Source organism: Macaca nemestrina, chromosome 4, assembly GCF_043159975.1.
Source record: "Macaca nemestrina isolate mMacNem1 chromosome 4, mMacNem.hap1, whole genome shotgun sequence".
Classification (NCBI taxonomy): Eukaryota; Metazoa; Chordata; class Mammalia; order Primates; family Cercopithecidae; genus Macaca; species Macaca nemestrina.
The window spans coordinates 183,228,454-183,247,961 of record NC_092128.1 but is presented as its reverse complement, the minus strand read 5'-3'; the positions used below and the strand labels follow the sequence as shown (position 1 = coordinate 183,247,961).

The 19,508-nt window shown below is 39.9% G+C and overlaps 1 protein-coding gene across 4 annotated transcripts in view; it reads left to right on the top strand.

Annotated features, from left to right (window-relative positions):
- Positions 1-19,508, top strand: part of LOC105472931 (DS cell adhesion molecule) — an 818,273-nt gene that overhangs the window by 564,389 nt on the left and 234,376 nt on the right. For all 4 annotated transcript variants that reach the window (XM_071095740.1, XM_071095738.1, XM_071095737.1 and 1 more), the window contains exon 11: positions 7,296-7,469. In XM_071095740.1, the coding sequence (XP_070951841.1) occupies positions 7,296-7,469 (174 nt within the window). The remainder of the gene's footprint in view (positions 1-7,295; positions 7,470-19,508) is intronic.

Here is a 19,508-nt window from a genome sequence, read left to right as displayed (position 1 = left end):
TTATTCTCCTCATTCATATATGATGAAATTAAGGATGCAGAGAAAAGCCACTTGCTTTAAGGCACGGGTAGTTTTAGAGAGCATGAGAACCCAACCCTTTTGGCTTTTAGCCAAGTGCCTTCTCTACAGACCAGCAAAGACCTAACAGTGAAATAAAATTTAAAAAAAAATGAAACAATTTTCTTATTTGCTGCTGCCTTCAAATTGAGCTCATTTGGTGACAATCAGCCAATCTTTTTCCACTGTCCCCATAGCATCAGTCCCTGGGAACACGGCTAGGCATACCTTTGCAATTAAATAATAAAGGTGACCCACTGTTAATGTAACTAGCAATTCAGCATGTGCCTTACATATTGCTTTAGCATTTTATTTTCATGTAACGGAGCATTGAAATTGTCCCCACTTGACCCCTGCTAGTCACAGAAAATTGACAGTGTTTTAATTAATGACTGCTGGTTGCGGCATTGTATCTTCTAGCTAATTACCTAAAGTGCTTACCTTGTCCTAAGATTGCAGGATTTTACATATTGATGCAGTGGGTTAAATTTTGCTCTTTAGAATAAAGATGAATCTGAAGTAGATGACTGATAGGTTATTCTGTCAAACCCCCAGTCCACTTCCCTCAAATTAAACAAACGCTAACCCTTGGAACTGCAGTCCTCATAGTAGATGAATTGGTTGGCAGTGTGTTCACTATTATTCCGTTTAGTAACCACAATTAGATCTTTAGATGCAATAACCCTTCAACTTAGGTTCATTTTTCTGATGAAGAAAAGATTTAATGTTTTCTTAAATGCATTTGAGACTTTATTTCTGCCTTCTTTAGGACCTTTTAGTAATAAAGAGGCTTACCTCATTCTAGCTAAGAATTAACAGATCATCCTTTTCTGCTATTTAATTGAGACAACTTAGCATTGTAGTTAATTTTATGTTGTGATTCTTTAATATAAATGTTTCAACTATTACAAGCATTTTTCAGGTGAAAATTATTTAAGAAAAGGAAAAAAATGTGTTGTTGACATAGATATTCATGTAAATTTTTCAAACCATACCAGCACTTGGTTTGATTTTCAGTTTCTTAAATACAGTTTTATATAATTTAAAATTTTTAGATTACCTATCTTATGGTTATATTTTTTCAATCCTATATTTGATTGAATTTTCAGGTTGTTTGTATTGGACTGCATCTACTCTCAATTTACAGTCAACTTTGAGAAAGACATCAGTAGCCTTTACTGATTTTCAAAGTGTGTTACAAATTTAAGCACTTAAATAGAAGTTGAAGGCTTTTTCCTTAATTTTAACTTCCAATAAATCTATTATCCTTACACTAATGAACACAATATCTACAAGAAGTAATTTGATAATTTATAAAAACCAAATTCTTTAAAAATGCAGTGTAATTTTACAGGAGAAAAAAGCATATAATTATCTCAATATATGATTAAAAGGTAGCTAATAATATTCAACATCCTATTGTGATTAAAGCAACAAGAACAAAAAAAGAGTTTTGTAAAATAATTACATAGAAACACTTCCTTATAACCTAACGTGCTTTGGAAAATGAAGAAAAAGACAAAAGCTCAGTAGAAAAATGGGTAAGGGATATAAATAGGCTGTTTACCAAAGAAAAATACAGATGACCAATACATTCATGATGTTCAAAATTATCTATAAAGAAAAACAAACAAAAAAATACAAAAAATATGTCAAAATGTGCAAATTGAAATAGTGATGTATAGTATTGATGAAGATTTAAAAGATTAATAGCATACATGTTTGAGGAAAAAATTAACCCTCAGCTAGCACTGAATGAGGTAACAGTACGGTTTTAAGGCAGTTTATTGTAAATACAGCAATATATTTTAAGATTTGAAGATGCATCACCTTTGGTCCAAAATTCTTCTCCCTGAGTTAGGCATACAGATTGCCTACCACTATATATTTCTCTCTACTGATGGACTGATTGATGAATGGAGACATTCACTGCAACATGGTCCCTATTCTTGTGGAATGGGAAAGACAGAGAGCTATATAATCTTAAAATTATTAAATAATTAAAAACAGAATGTTAAAAAGCACAAAGGTGTTTGCTTACTATGAGCCTTACCAATACATAGTTCAAGAACTTTAGTCTTTCTACCATCCTACGATGAAGATTCTATTATTATTTCCATTTTACAAGTTAAGAAGCTGAAATGTAACTTACCTAATTTTACATATATGTTAGGAATCTATGACTGTGTAACAAATTATCCCAATTTAGTGGCTTAAGATGATACACATTTAATAGCTTCCCATTTCTGTAGGTCTGGAATGCATGTGTGGCTTAGCTGAGACCTCTGGTTCCTGGTCTCCCCAACACTGAAGCCAAGGGATTGGCTGGGATGCGGTCATTTCAGAGCTTAGCTGTGGGAGGATCTTGTCCCAAGCTCACTCCTGTGATGGTTGATACGCTTTAGTTTCTCGACCACCCCCAGTTCCTTCCCATGGGAGCCTCTCCACGGAGCAGCTCACAACATGGCAGCTGGAATTCCCCAGAGTTAGGACTGAAGGGGAGGGAGAAAGGAAGGAGAAAAAGATCTTTCCATTGATCTTTTTAGCCATAGATCCTCACCCAGTATCTGTCACAGTACAGGTGCTCAGTAATCAATAAAATCAATTTGCATAAAAACAAAAGATACATTATTTTATGTTGAGAAAATATTAGAAAGTCCATAATCCCTCCGAAGGCATTTACTTTTTTACTGTTTGAATTTTTGACAAAAAAAAATCAGATTCCCTAATCTAAAATTCTCATGCTTTAAATCTCAATAAGTAAACTATTAAATAGCTTTCGTTAATTATTTTTCAAAATCAACCAGTCATATACTGATGTATTTATTTTTTCTCAAGCATTTGAGGCCAAGCACAATGGCTCATGCCTGTTATCCCAACACTTTGGGAGGCTAAAGTGGAAGGATCAATTGTGGCCAAGAGTTTCAGACAGTCTGAGCAACATAGCAAGACCCCATCTTTACAAAAAAATTTTAAAAGCTTAGCAGGGTGTGGTGATGTCTGCCTGTATTGTAGTCCCAGCTACTTGGGAAGCTGAGGTGGGAAGATTGCTTGAACCCAGGAGTTTGAGGCCACAGTGAGCTATGATGCTATCACTGCCCTCCAACCTGGGCAATAGAGCAAGACCCTGTCTCAAAAAAAAAAAAAAAAAAAAAGGCACCAAAATCTTCTGTGAACTTTCATATGAATTAAGTTTTTTTTTTTTTTTTTTTTTTTTAATTATTATACTTTAAGTTCTGGGATACATGTGCAGAACGTGCAGGTTTGTTACATGTGCCATGGTGGTTTGCTGTACCCATCAACCTGTCATGTAGGTTTTAAGCCCTGGATACATTAGGTATTTGTCCTAATGCTCTCCCTCCCTTTGCCCCACTCCCTCACAGAGCCCAGTATGTGATGTTCCCTTCCCTGTGTCCATGTGTTCTCATTGTTCAACACCCACTTATGAGTGAGAACATGCAGTGTTTGGTTTTCTGTTCCTGTGTTAGTTTGCTGAGAATGATGGTTTCCAGCTTCATCCATATCCCTGCAAAGGACATGAACTCATTCTATTTTATGGCTGTATAGTATTCCATGGTATATATGTGCCACATTTCCTTTATCCAGTTTATCATTGATGGGCATTTGGGTTGGTTCCAAGTCTTTGCTATTGTAAATAGTGCAGCAGTAAACATACATGTGCATGTGTCTTTATAGTAAAATGATTTATAATCCTTTGGGTATATACCCAGTAATGGGATTGCTGGGTCAAATGGTATTCCTGGTTCTAGATCCTTGAGGAATCGCCCCATTGTCTTCCACAATGGTCGAACTAATTTACACTCCCACTAACAGTGTGAAAGCATTCCTATTTCTCCACATCCTTTCCAGCATCTATTGTTTCCTCACTTTTTGATGATCACCATTATAACCGGCATGAGATGGTATCTCATTCTAGTTTTGATTTGCATTTCTCTAATGACCAGTGATGATGAGCTTTTTTTCATATTTCTTTGCCGTGTAAATGTCTCACATGAATTAAGTTTTAAATTATATTATACAAGTTGCTGGTATAATTCTGAATTTTGTACATTTGGTAATTTATTTCCAAGGAGGGAGCAGATTTAGGGATAAAAACGGTTGTCCTTTTAGTCTCACTTTATAAAATATTCACTAGCTCAAGTGAGGAAAGCAACATATTGAAGAGATAATAAAATACTGTTATGTTTTAAAAATGTTTTTGTCCCTGACTTTGAATTCCTTATGAAAAGAAGAATTTTAAGAACATTTTCTACTTACAACCATTTTATGAAAATTCATATTTTATGTATGTAATAAAGAACTAATGCAAACATGTGAGTTTTGTTAGTAGATGCTCCACCTTCTAAATGTACAATTATCCTATATTTACATTTCTCTCAATTACCTTTAAATCAGATATCAGAAAACTGTGGGCCACAATTCAAATTCGGCCCACAACCTGTTTTTGCTTTTGTAAGTAAGTATTTTAGGCTATCTTATTTCCTCATAATGATCACCAACATTTATCACTATATGCTAGGACAAAGATCAATTCTTCTCAGATTCAGTATTTTTGAAGACTCCTTCATCTCTTCCTCCTTCCCTTCCTCCTTCTCCTCCCTTTCCTCTTCCTCTTCCACTTGTTTTAGAGACAAAGTCTCACTGTCACCCAGGCTAGATAGAGTACAGTGGAGCTCACTGTAACCTCAAACCCACCTCAGCCTCCCAGTGCATTGGGAGTAGCTGAGACTACAGGCATGACCTAACATGTCCAGCTAATTTTTAAAATTTTTTATAGAAATGGGGTCTCACCCCATGACTCTGGCTGGTCTCAAACTCCTAGTCTCAAGCCATGCCCCCACTCTGGTCTCCCAGAGTGCTGGGATTACAGGTGTGAGCTATCATGGCCTGCCAATAAGTTGTTATGAAGCACAATCATGCTATTTCGTTTCTGTATTTTCTATGGCTACTTTCATGATTCAGTGGCAGAGATGAGTACTTGCGATAGAGACTGTATGACCTACTGAGTTTAAAATATTTACTCTCTGGCCTTCACAGAAAAAGATTACCAACCTCTTTCTGAAAATGTTAAGCATTTTTATTCATGAACATGGTATAACTTTCTAATTATTTAGGTCTTATTTGGTTCTCAATGACTTTTACAATTTTCAGTGGGTTGGTCTTGCACATATTTTGTTAAATTTATTCTAAATATTTCATGTTTTTTGCCAATATATTTTCTTTTTAATTTTTATTCCCAATTGGTTGTTACTATTATATGTAAATGAAATTGACATTAATTTTTGTATATCGACTTTTACAATTTTCAGTGGGTTGGTCTTGTACATATTTTGTTAAATTTATTCTAAATATTTCATGTTTTTTGCCAATATATTTTCTTTTTAATTTTTATTCCCAATTGGTTGTTACTATTATATGTAAATGAAATTGACATTAATTTTTGTATATCGACGTTGTCCCATGACTTTGCTAAACTCATAGCAACTTTTTTGTTTACACTTTTTGATTATGTAGAAAATAATGTTATCTCTCAGTAAAATTGATATTCTTATCAGTCTACATTCATGTAATTTCATTTTTCTTTTTCTTTTTTTTTTTTTTTGAGACGGAGTCTCGCTCTATTGCCTAGGCTGGAGTGCAGTGGCACGATCTCGGCTCACTGCATCCTCTGCCTCCCAGGTTCAAGCTCAAGCAGTTCTCTGCCTCAGCCTCTCAAGTAGCTGGGATTAGCAGGAGAGTCCCTTGAACCCAGGAGGTGGAGGTTGCAGTGAGCTAAGATTGTGCCACTGCACTCCAGCCTGGGTGAGAGAGCAAGACTCCATCTCAAAAAAAAAAAAAAAATTTTCAGGTTATCATATGTCCCCTCTAGCAGTTCCATTTTGATGGGAACCACCTGTTGCAGGGATTCTACTTGATCTCCTTATTCAGTGTGAAAGGTCCCCTTAGGAACATTATCAGTTTCTCTCGTTTCTTCAGTGGGGCTAGAGACCAGTTGCTGAGAAATCTAAACCAGAAACATGGGAAAGGAAGGCACAGCCACAGTCTCTGCCATTGTGAGCTCAAGTGAGACCAATATACAAGCTGTCATTAGGGTGTGGAGACAGCAGGAGAAAGTATCTTCCCTTCTCCTGTCCTCAGATGCAAATTCTGAAGTTTCCTGCTTAAGGCCTGCGGAGATGGCTGACCTGTTCAGCTCCCATGTAGGTTCTTGGGTCAGGGAGTTAGCAGCTTCTCTCTAGAACACATCCTTGGCCCAAATGTTGAGCTTCCTCCAGGAAGATGCTCACCCCAGAGCTTTCCCCTCAAGTCCCCAGACACTCAGGCCAGAGAAGAAAAATGCCCTGGGAGAATCTTTCAGGGCCTGAATCCCATTCTTCCATCCCACCCAACTCCTCCAGGCCAGAAGCAGGCAGCATGGCAGGTTCATCCAAATCACCATCTTCCCAGAACTCTTCTAGGACCTTCGTAGTCTGTTTCATTATTGCTAAAATCCTTTTTTTTTTTTTTACATAGTTGTGTATAAATCCTTCATATGAATTGTATCACAGTCATTATAACAGCATATCATATCTGTGCCATTTCCTCCTTGCGTGGAAACCCTCTGAGGAGAGTGGCATTTTAATTCTGTGCTGTCTTACTGCACTAACCTGATGTATTTATTTAAATAACATTAAATGATATTAACAGTGTGTTGTGTTTCTGGACCAGAATATAACCACCCTTAAAGAAAAACCTGCAGTATTCCTATTCTCTTTGTAGCCTCAGACATGTGCAGTGAGCAAAGACTTCAAATGCCATGTCCCTGGAGCACTCCTTGTTTACATTCATATTAAGTCCCTGGGAACACAAGGAATTTATTTAGCACCGTGAGAGTTGTCTGCTTCTGTGGTTGTTCTACTGTGATTTCTTTGAATAATTTATCAGCTACTTAACACTCATCAAATTTGGCTTTTTATGTAGAAACTATCTGTAAGTTCTGTTAGTTTTTTATCTCAGAGTCTGAAATACTGTCATTCCAAATAAATGCTTTTCTCTCTAAACAAGAATTTTAATATTGGAGGAAAGAAAGAAAAACCTGGTGTATCCCGTGACTGCCTTATGGGATCTGTGTGAAGTGTCTGGTGCTTCTCTTTATGAGTCTGGGTGTACTTGAACTCATTGTCTTCCCATACGTACTCACGTTTGCATCGTTGCTCCTCTTTCTTTTTCTGTCTCAGGTGCTGGGGTTCCCCAGTTCCAGCCAATTGCCCTAAATGGCCGAATCCAAGTTCTCAGCAATGGGTCGTTGCTGATCAAGCATGTCGTGGAGGAAGACAGTGGCTACTACCTCTGCAAGGTCAGCAACGATGTGGGCGCAGACGTCAGCAAGTCCATGTACCTCACGGTTAAAAGTAAGAGAGAAGAAATGCTTCGTTTTACCTAGTTTAAATGCATAGGTCTTTGGGGGCTGCCATTTTCAATTGTCTCCATGCATACCTGGTTAAAATCAACACAAAAGGAGACCCATTGGTGTGATATATCTGGGTTTAAAGTTTTGTTGTTCTGGAAACATGATTGAAGAAGATGGTAAACGTCCAGCCAATTGTTGACAGCATGCCCAGGGCCCCTTGTGTGTGGAGCATGAGCCACATTCTTCTCTCCCTTTGGTTCTCACAGCCATTGGTATGGGCTCTGGGCAACCTAGCAGATGAGTAGGTCTTTGCCTTTAACACCCACATTGCTACCCTGTTGATTTTCCTGTGGAAAAACCTAATACGTGGTCTCAGATGTGCTCTTTACAAAGCCTTTTGTCATGCTTTTTGTTATTTGCAAGCTGGCTTGTCCATGGATTTCCTTTTAAGGACCATTTTAAAATCAAGTGACTAGTAAACAACTACACAACAGAAATGTCTAGGACTAGGCTTAATGCTGGCGCTGCTGGCCCAATATATACAAAAAGGTGCTTTATAATGAAATTATTTTCATACATTGGTCACTGGCAACCAAGGAAAGGATATAAAGTGAACCAGTTTTACTGAGTCATGCTTATTAAGATGGTGCATCTTAGTTTACAGTGAATGGCTTATGCCCATTTGTGTAATTTTCCATTGAATGAACTGTGATTTCTTCTTGATTACAAGGCTTTATTCAGACTCCCCTCTCATTTTTTTTTTTTTTTCTGAGGCAGAGGTTCACTCTGTTGCCCAGGCTGGAGTGCAGTGGCGCCATCAAAGCTCACTGCAGCCTTGAACTCCTAAACTCAAGGGATTCTCCTACCTCAGATTTCTTAGTAGCTAAGACTACTGGTGTATGCCACTGAGTCCAACTGGTTTTGTTTTTTTTTTACATGTTTTGTAAAGATGAGGGTCTCACTTTGTTGCCCAGGCTGGTCTCAAACTCCTTGCCTCGAGTGATCCTCCCCTCTTGGCCTCCCAGAGCACTGGGATTACAGGCATGAGCCACCATGCCTGGCCCTCGGATTTCCTCTTTTTTTTAACTTTAATTCTGCTATGAATAGTTTGGAAAAGTCTCTACCATATGATTTATTAGAAGGATGGGATTTAAAAGTGACATTCAGAGGTGTGTGTATTTGTGTGTGTATGATAGTGAAAGGCTAGCTAAACAGACAAGTATCCATCCTCACTCACTGAATTTATTTTAGTTAGTCCACTATTTCTGACAGAACAATAAAAACATCCAAGTGTTTATTTATTAAACTTTTATATTGTGAAATAGATTATAATTATGAAATGGGGTTGTTTTGGAATATATTTTGCACATACTCAATACCTAGTTTTTGACTTTTAAATCATATGCTCTGGAGGAAATGATGTGCAAGAATTTGATAGCAAATTGTGATATCATTTAAATCCAGAGCTGAAATGGTAATTTTTAAAAGTTATAAATTGATGAAATAATATGGAAACCTAAAATTGGAGGAGCAGTGTTGACCAGAGTTGGTCCATCTTTCCCCAATGAAAGGGGTGTATTTTGCAGTTATTTTAATAGATTTTAAATGTATAAGATAATTTTCTAATCCATAAACACATATCTAGGACCTAATATGTATAAAAAGTACATAATATATATGTACTTGTATGAAGGATACAAGTACAATCAACCATGGACCTTACCCTCATGAGTGACAGGCCTTGTGTTTTGGAAGGGGAGATAACCAGGAAGAAGGTAGAAGCCACTGATTATAATGCAGGGTGAAGAGTCACATGGATCATGTCTGTGACATTCAGAGGAGGATGGGGGAATTAAGGAAATGTCAGCTTGGGGGAATTAAAGAAAGCTTCATGGAAAATAGGCTTCAAGAATAGAAGATGCCCCCACATGTCCTCTCTCCAGATCTCTGTACTCAGTGGTAGTTGTACAGCATCAGGGAGGACTAAGGAGATGAGCTGGCCCCTGCCCTCTGGGAGCTTTTGCTCTCTGGGGATAATTGGGTGGGTATATGTCCAGTTCCTGTCTGGCAGAATACACAATTGGTAGAACAGAGCCCAGAACACCAGCGTGCACGGAAGAGGGTGTGATTTGCTTCTGTTTGTAGAATCAGTGACCATGTGCAATGAACTGAATGTCTGTGACCCTTCAATGTCCGTATGTTGAAATCTTACCCCCAATGTGATGATATTAGAAGCTGAGGCCTTTGAGAAGTGATTGGGTCACAAAGGGGGAGCCCTCAGGGATGGAATTAGTGTCCTTATCGAAGGGACCCCAGAGAGCCCTCCTGTTCTCTGTTTCTACCATGCAAGGATACACAGGAAGGTGGCGACCTAGAGGAGGATGCTAGAACCTGCCCCTGCTGGTAGCCCCATCTCAGACTTCCGGCCTTAGAACTGTGAGGAATACGTTTCCGTTGTTGGGAAGCCACCAACGTGTGGCGCTTTGTTACAGCAGCCTCAGTTGACTAAGAAACTATGGAATGAAAAGCTGCAGCATCTGAATTCAGTCTTAAAGACACAAGGGGCTTCAAAAGGCAGGACTGTTGAGGCTAGAGAGGGTGTTCCGGGGAGAGGAGGCAGAGAAAGCAGGTACGAGAAACTGAAAGATGCCAGGCAAGAGTAACTCTCTGTTCGAATGTTCTGCGGTACATGGAGGAGATGGGAGAGGAGAACGTTCAAAGTGAACACAGTTCAAAGAGAGATGATGGAGTTGGCCACATTTTAGATTCTTAACCTAATACGAGCTAATCACAGAGAGGTGGATTTAAATAAGTTAAATGCACCTCTCCGTGGCTGTTTGTTTTAGTTTACCTCTCTGGGCCTAGTAAATAGGAAGAACTATGCCATCTTCATAGAGTGATGAAAATTAAACAGAGTAACACATGTGAAAACACATTGTATGATATAAGATGTTCTAAATAAGTATTCCAATACATACCTAGAGTAAGTGATTCTTTGGTTGGAAAGAAAGAGAAAATATATTGATGGTGCCATGCATAGGAGCATTTCCAGAAAGTTGTTCTGAAAAAAGTTTAAAAGGCCACAGGCTAGGAAAGGGGAAAAAGAAAGAGGACCTCCATGGCCCATGGGGAGGTATTTTCATCCTTGTGTAATAGTCAGCCAAAGCTCAGCCCTGGAGTGGTGTCTTTAGAAACTCTAATGGCCAATGTCTTTTTCCTAACCCTGGTTGTTTAATAACAATCAGTAAAGTGTTTGAGGATTTCAAACTGAAAAAAAAAAAAAATAGATATAAAGGAGAGTTTACTGGTCTAAATAAACACATTAAGTACTTTCCCCTTTCTATAAGTCATTTTTAAAAATGAGCTGCAAATATTTCTAAATTCAATAGGGAAGACCTTGCTGTCTAATTGGATGACGTCAGGAAATTAAGACAGCTGCTCCTGCAGGAAGTCTGGACTCCCAGGATGGCCTGGTGCTGGCTGTAAACATAATTTAAAGACCCAGACTCTCCTGATGGGACCTGCTTCTGGGGACTCATACTGTGGGATCCTACGAACCCAGCACGGATGAGTCTTCTGTATGGGAAATTTTCTTACTGCTTTCAAGAAACAGCACTCCAAAAATAAAGCATTTTAACAATAAACACCCACCACATACACACACGCACACATCTTTTTGTTGTCGTTATTGAATCAAGCATAAGGAAGCCACAGGCAAAGAAGAAAGCCGGCAAGGGTGTATGGAATTGTCATGGAAAGCAATCAGTGGGATGGAAGGTTACTGCATGCAAATCTGTCCAGCTCTGTCGGGGTTCCTGCCTGTGAGTCTACACTGTCATCACAATGCTGGTTTATGTTTTACCCAAAATAATTATCATGTGAGATAACGATTAGGAACCTTGGCAGAAAAGGCAGAGGGAGTAGGCCCTGCTTGCAATCAAATTTGGCCTCTGGTGATGACATCCTGCCCTATGCTCCAGGCCAGTCAGGGGCTGCAGAAACTATACCACATATGTGCTCCTTCCCCCAACCAGGAACTGTTTGAGGCCCAGGGAATGCCTTTATGTTAAAAAAAAAAAAGAAAAGAAAAGAAAAAAATAGCTCTGCCAATCGAGGAAAATAACGAGACAAGTCTTAATCATTTTAGGATATTTATTTGCCAAAGTTAAGGATGTGCCCGGGAGACAGGTCTATTCCTTTCTCCAAAGGTGATTTTGAGGGCTCCAAATTTAAAGGGGAAAGGACGAGCTATTGAGAAGCACACAGTTTTCACATAAACAAAAGGGGCAGAGGAAAACTGGGGAATGTGCATTTTACATGACACAGACAAAACGGGGAGGGGAACATTCAGTTACGCGTTTGTGTCTGGTGGGCGGGGCTACTGCATCTGTAAAGATAAACTATCAAGTTGCATTGCCATGGTGAAGTTTTAACAGCTCACCAGGAATTTCCTTGTGGGAAAAATATGAGGGAAGCGTGTAGCTTTTCATCTTGTAGCCATCTTGTTTAGGAACTAAAAGGTGGAGGCAGGTTTCTGTGACCCAATTCCCAGCTTGGCTTTTCTCTTCAGCTAAATTGAGTTTAGGGTCCCAAAATTTAATTTCCTTTCACAGCTCTGAAAACCACTGAATCTCTTAAATTGATAGCCATCGCTAAGGTTTGTCTCAGATGCCCAAATTACATCCTCCCTGCTCCCAACTTTCTGCCACTGGCCGATCTGAAGCCTCGTGTTTCCAGGAACACTGATTTCAGCATGAACCTGTGGCCCACAGTGAACAAGCAGCTCTGCTTTTGTGGGCTGCTCTGCATCGGTCCTTTCTGATCCCCGCATGCAGGACAAAAGAGCACCGCTTATCAAACAGGAGCAGGCGCTTCCCTGGAGAGTCAGTTACTCTTGGAATCTAATGAACCCCCAAGCTCCCACAGTTAGCCCGTGGGCTCCAGTCCAGCCTAGGTAATGTGGTCTTCCTCCTCCATGCTGAATCCGGGAAGGTCTGTGGGTCGCTATGCCCATCAGATTTCTGTACTGTCAGAATGCAAGTGCATGTGTGTGTACACATACATGTGCAAGCACCAACTCACTCAGCTCTGACCTGACCGTCCACAGGGTCTTGGCTATTTCTGCAATTTCTGGACAGATCTCCATGTTCTGATTTGACCTCAGGCCACTCTCAAGCCCTGCCATTGCCAGGGCAGATATATGGAGCCTGACATATAATAACCCATCTCCTTTCCTGTCAAAAGAATCCGTATCTAGGCCTGGATAATCCAGTCAACGTCTTTTGCTTTCTGCTCTCACCTGCTGCCACCAGTATGCACAGATCTTTACCCTAACCCCTAGTTAGCTAAATGGAAATCTCCAGTCCCTGTAGCATTGCTCTGGAGGAGGAAGCAGCCCAGCCCCAAGCTGCACCCCATGGTGAAGCTTCGGCCACCTTGAATCAACCCTACATGTTTCCCAGGCTCCTTATCATCACTCAGGCTGCTGAGCCAACCACCTCCCAGCAGACACCTCCTCCAACACTGGAATTACAATTGAACAGGAGATTTGGGTAGGAACACAGGTCCAAACCGTATCAATCATCATTTCTGAATTATAGTTTAAGTCCTTCCCAAACACGACAAATTAGTGCCTGAAATAGAATATGAGGCGTCCCAGATTTACGAACACCCAGCTTATGCATTTTCCTAAATTCACAGTCACCAGCCCCTCCAGGAGCCCCCCAAAAATTTATCCTGTGCATATGCAACACTCAATCCCTCCTGCTTCCCTCTCAATTCCAGTTGCCAGATACATCTGCAACTTTGCTGGGAATTTTTCCAAGGAAGGGTCTCCCGCAGAAGCTTCAGAGGGACTGCAGCTGTGCCAGCACTTTGATTTTGCACTTCTGGCCCCCAGAACTGTTTGAGAATAAATTTCTGGAGGCGGAAGCAGAGAATGGGAGAAATCCAGGGAAAGTAAGTGTGGTGGAGGGGACATCGCTTAGTGAAGGAAATCCCTCAGCAGCTGCCACGCCCTTGGTAGGGCCTCCTGAGCTCCACCCAAACAGAAGCATTTCACTTCCCAAGTCTGCCTGAAATTGCACTGGCTAAAGATTGCTTGGAGTGAAAAAGGAATTTGTAAAACAGGAGGGTTCCTATAGCAGATGCAGTTTGTTCCCTGCTCCGGTTTCAATTTCCCTCCTTTCTCTGTGCTGAAAGTTGAATTATTTCCCGTCCACCCACTAGATTTATATGTTGAATTCCTAACCTCCAGTACCTTATGTGACCACATTTGGAAATAGTGTCCTTGCACCTAGCGGATGTAATTAGTGAAGATGAGGTTCTACTGAAGTAGGGCTGGATCCCTAATCCCATGTGACCGGTGTCCTTATAAAAAGGGGACAATGTGGATGCAGACACAAATGGAAAACATAGCTGGGCAAAGACAGAGATTGGAGTTATGCTGCCACAGGCCACGAGACACTGGGCCAGGCAACGAAAGGGTCTCCTGTAGAAGCTTCAGAGGGACTCCAGCCCTGCCGGAACTGTCATTTTGGACTTAGCCCCCAGAAAGGTGTGAGAATAGATTGCTGTTGTTTAAGCCCCCCGGTTTGTGCAGTAACTTTGTTCCAGCAGCCCCGGACACTGTACACTCAGTGACAACAGAACTCTTTTGCAGTCTTGTGTTGGAGAGAAGCCCAATGCAAGCCACATCGCCTGCCTAAGCAGGAGAGTCCGAATCCATCAAAGCCACTGGGTGTGAGCCCTGGCCAGGACTCCTCAAAGGCAGCAGCTCCCTTTGAGTTCAGGATGGTCAGATAACCAGGATTTGAACAATGAAATGTAACAACAATTCTTCTGAGGAGTTTCTGGAGAAGGTTTCCATATTCTTAATATGGGACTCTGCAAGAGAGGTTTATCTCATTTAATTCTTGACCCCATGATGTCTGGCAGTACATGAGATCACCTGGGACTTTATTGCCTTTGCTGTGTAGGCCAGCGTGGGTCAGGGTTTTTGCCTTTGCAGCTGGAGGCATCCAAACTAATTAGGTAAGGAGACAGCTGCATCACCAATTCATGGAGTGCAGTTCAGCCACAGTGCTCCCCTCAGTAATCGTGCTGAAATAAATGGCTCTGGGGGAATAAGGAGTTTGATCTGGGTTGAGAAGCTATAGGGATTTGCAGTGCATGCTTTGGGCTAGGGAAGAACAACTCCGTGGGAGGACAGTTGAAGGTGGATGGCAGCTCTTGGACCTGGGCACATCTGCTGGCTCACAGCAGGGAGGTCAGTACCTGGTGAGGGAGAAGGATAAACAGCCTTTTAAAAAAATTACTGGGGCCAGTAAAAATCTTATTTTTCCCTTTTACTGTTCCCGTCCTCCTCCTCCTCCTCCTCTTGCCTCTCCTCCTCTTCATTCTTCTGTTCTGAGGCTCTCCTCTACCAGGCAACTGAAATGTTATATATATTTTTAAACTTTGGGGTAATTGTGGCTATTTCAATGTTTTTTAGTTGATTTAAGGTCCTTCTGTTCCATGGCCTTCCCCTGTGGCCACAATGTTCTGAGCCCTCAATCAGCCGTGACCTTCCACACTGGCATCTGCTGAGACATCTGCACCACCACTTGGTCCTTGGCTGTGGGGTCCCTGCTTAGCTCCCTTCACATCTCCTCCTGTCTTCTGGCTGCCCCTGGCCAGATCCGCCCATTTGCCCATCAGCAGGGTTCATTGAGCGCTCCCTAGTGTCAAGAATTGGTCTACATCCTGTGCACTCTGAACAAGACCAAGTATTAGTTCACTGTTATGGAGCACATACTCCCTTGAGGAGAAAGACATGCAGACGGGTACATAACAGAATGCCTGGCAGGGGTAGAGTGATAAAAGAAACCAAGGTGTGCATACGTCTTGGAGAAAGCATTCCAGGCAAATGAAATAGCAAGGGCAAAGGCTGAAGGGAGAAGTTGGTTATGTCTGTGGAGTGGCAAGGACCCTGTTTGCTTGGAATGTATGTATGTGTGTATTTGTACATATGTGTGTATGTACACATGCATATGTTTGTGTGTGCACACATACAGTATACATAGACCCACACAATCCAGATTTTTTTTTTTTTTTTGAGATGGAGTTTCTCTCTTGTTGCCCAGGCTGGAGTGCAACTGTGCCATCTCAGCTCACTGTAACCTCCACCTCCTGGGTTCAAGTGATTTTCCTGCCTCAGCCTCCCAAGTAGCTGGGCTTCAGGCACCTACCACCATGCCCGTCTAATTTTTGTATTTTAGTAGAGATGTGGTTTCACCATGTTGGCCAGGCTGGTCTCAAACTCCTGACCTCAATGATCTGCCTGCCTCAGCCTCCCAAAGTGTTGGGATTACAGGAATAACCCACCATGCCTGGCCCACAATCCAGATTTTATGTTATATAGTTATGTTTTGCATAACAATATTTTGGTCAATGATGGACCACATCTATGACAGGGCCCTTAAGATTATAATGGAGCTATAATGGACAACATCCATCTAATGTATGTTATAATGGACAACATCCTAACATTCTTACTTAATGCATGACTCTCTTGTTTGTGGGGATGCTTACATAACAAACCTACTGCCCTGCCAGTGTACAAAAGCAGAGCACACATTATATACACTATAAAATACTTGATAATAATAATCAATGACTGTTTGTGGTTTATGTATTTACTATTTGTTTATAATTATTTTAGTCTACTCCTTCTACTTATAAAAAAAAAAGTTAACTGTAAAACAGCTCAGGCAGGTCCTTCAGGAGGTGTTCAGAGAAGGCATTGTTATCATAGGAGATGACAGCTCCATGTGTGATACTGCCGTGAAGACAGCCAGCACGGAGGTGGAAGACAGTAATACTGATGACCCTGAACCTATGTAGGCTCAACCTATGTGTGCATCTGTCTTAGTTTCTAACGAAAAAGCTAAAAAAAAATCATTTTTAATACCAAAAAAACCTTATAGAAAAAGAATTTAAAGAAAGAAAAATATTGTCGTGCAGCTGTACAAGGTGTTTGTGTTTTAAGCTACATGTTGTTACAAAACAGTCAAACATTAAAACAATTTAAAAGCTTATAAGGTAAAATGTTGCAGTAAGCTAAGTTTAATGTTGAATAAAGACAGCGTTCTATAAATGTAGGGTAGCTGAAGTGTCCAGTGTTTATAAAGTGTGCAGGAATGGGTAGTAATTTCCTAGACCTTCCCATTCACTCACCACTTACTCCCTAACTCACTTAGAGAAACCTCCCGTTCTGCAAGCTCCATTCGTAGTAAGTGCCCTACACACGTGTACCACTTTTATCTTTTATACCATGTTGTTACTGTACCTTTTCTATGCTTAGATATGTTTAAATATACAAATGCTCGCCCTCGTATTACAGTTGCCTGCACTATTTGGTATGGTAGCATGCTGTACAGGCTTGTAGTCTAGGAACAATAGGCTGTACCATATAGCCTAGGTGTGTAGCAAGCTATCCCATGTTTGTGTAAGTGCACTCTATGTTGTTCACACAAGGACGAAATTGCCTAACGGACATATTTCTTAGTACACATTCCTGTCGTTAAGGCATAACTGTATGTGGAAAGGTTAGTCTATCCTGACTCTTTGCCATTACAACAAGGATGAAACATTTAATTCCACTTTACAGTTTGATCTACAGGTTAAAATTTCTTAGGTAGATAAATGTAACCGGTTTTTCTTATAGCATGCTTACAAAATAATTATCTCTCCCAAGAGTATGAATATTCTATATTTGTCATTTAACTCTCTATGCTTAAGGAATTTATTGTGATGGAAATTATGAGTAGGAACTAATATCTTTTCCAAATTATGAGCAGGAGCTAATATCTTTAAATGGTTAGTTAATTGTTCTAACATAATTTGTTGAACAGCCCATCCAGTCCTTATATTTTGAAAGGGCAGTTTTGTTTTAAGATAAGATATTTTAGAAAATGGGCAGTCAAGTAAAACTTGGTTAGTTCTGCCAAATAGTAGCTGTGTACCATGGGCAAGTTACTTAATCTCTCTGTGCCTTTGATATTTAATTCTCAGATTACCTCAGAGTACTGTTACAAGGCTTAAATGAGTAAATGTAGAAATATAAATTTTCTGGAACAAGGGAATGAAGTTGGGTCCCTCCTCACACCACTTACAAAAATTAATCAAAAACAAATTATATGCCTGAATTTGAGCTAAAACTATAGAACCTTTAGAAGAAAATACTGGAGTAAATCTTTGTGTCTGTGAGGTAGGCAATGGTTTCCTAGCTATCACACCAAAGGCATATGCAACAAAAGGGAAACTACATGATTTGGACTCTGTAAATATTAAAGCATTCTATGCATCAGTAAAATGAAAGGGCAATCTGGAGAATGGGAGAAAATATTTGTAAATCACATATCTGATAGGGAAATTATATCCAGAACTCTTACAACCCAACAATGGAAAAACAACCCAGTTTAAAAAATGGACAAAGGATTTGGAAGGACATTTATCTGAAGAAGATATCCCAACGGTCAAAGATGCACCACATCATTAGTGATGAGGAAACTACTAATCAAAACCACAATGAGATATCACTTCACACTCACTAGGATGGCTAAAATATTTTTAAAAACATAGCCATTATTGAAGAGATTGTGGAGACATTGGGACACTCATACATGGCAGATGGGAATAGAAAATGGGGCAGCCACTTGAGCAGCAATTTGACCATTTCTCAAAAAGTCTAAAAACATAGAGTTGTCTTATGACCCATGAATTCTACTCTTAGGTATATACCTAAGATAAATTTGTCCACACGAAACAGGTATATGAATGTTTATAGGTACATTATTCATAATTGCTAAAAAGTGGAAATGACCCAAATGCCCATCAACTAGTGAATGGATAATAGAATGTGGTATGTCCTATAATGGAATATTATTCAGTCATACAAATGAATGCAGTAGAGATACATGCTACAACACAGATGAACCTTGAAAACATTCTGCTAAGTGAAAAAAGCTAGGCACAAATGACCATGTATTATTTAATTCAATTTATATGAAATGCCTCAAATAGGAATATTCACAGAGGCAGAAAGTAGATTAGTGTTTGCCGGGGACTGGGAGGAAGGGCAATGGTAGTCATTGCCAATGAGTATAAGGTTCCATTTGGGGTGATCAAAATGTTCTGGAGTTAGACATTGGTAATAGTTGTACAACTCTGTGAATATACTAAAAACCACTGAGCTGTAGTAAGCATACGAACACAAATTTTATGCTATGTGAATTATACTTAGATAAAACTATTACAAAAAAATAATTCCAGAATGTTTAGCAACTTCTAATGGGGTTGTGTAACTGTTGTTAACAGTTTGAACTTTGAAGTCAGATAATCTGCTTTCAAATCCCAGTTCCACTGCCTCTTAGTTATGTAAACTTGGGCGAAGTTTTTGAACCTTTCCAAGCTTCATGTTCCTCAACTGCAAAATGGAGTTATGAGGATTAAATAAGATATTTTGACAGCAGAGTGCCTTGCCAAAGAAAAAATATAAGCTCTTAATTAGTGGAAGCTTTCATGCTCACATCCCAAATGCTTAGGTATACATTTGCATTTATTTTTCTTTAATGTCCACACCAGCATCATGTGATTTAAATAAATTGTATCTTCATAATATGTTAAGGTTATGATACGGAAAGATCTGCCTTTCCCTCCACCTATAACCTTTCCCCTTAACTGTTACTTGTTTTTTCTTTGTTTTTAAATTTTTTCTGTTTCAGTAGCTTTAGGGGTACAAGTGGCTTTGGTGACATAGATGAATTGTTTAGTGGTAAAGTCTAGGATTTTAATGCACCCATCATCTGAGTAGTGTACATTGTACTCAATATATCGTTTTCTATCCCTCACCTCCCTCCCACCCTCCCCACTTCTAAGTCTCCTGAGTCCATTATAGCACTCTGTATGCCTTTGTGTGCCCAAAGCTTAGCTCCTACTTATAAATGAGAACGTAAATTATTTGATTTTTCAATTCCTGAATTGCTTCACTTAGAATAAT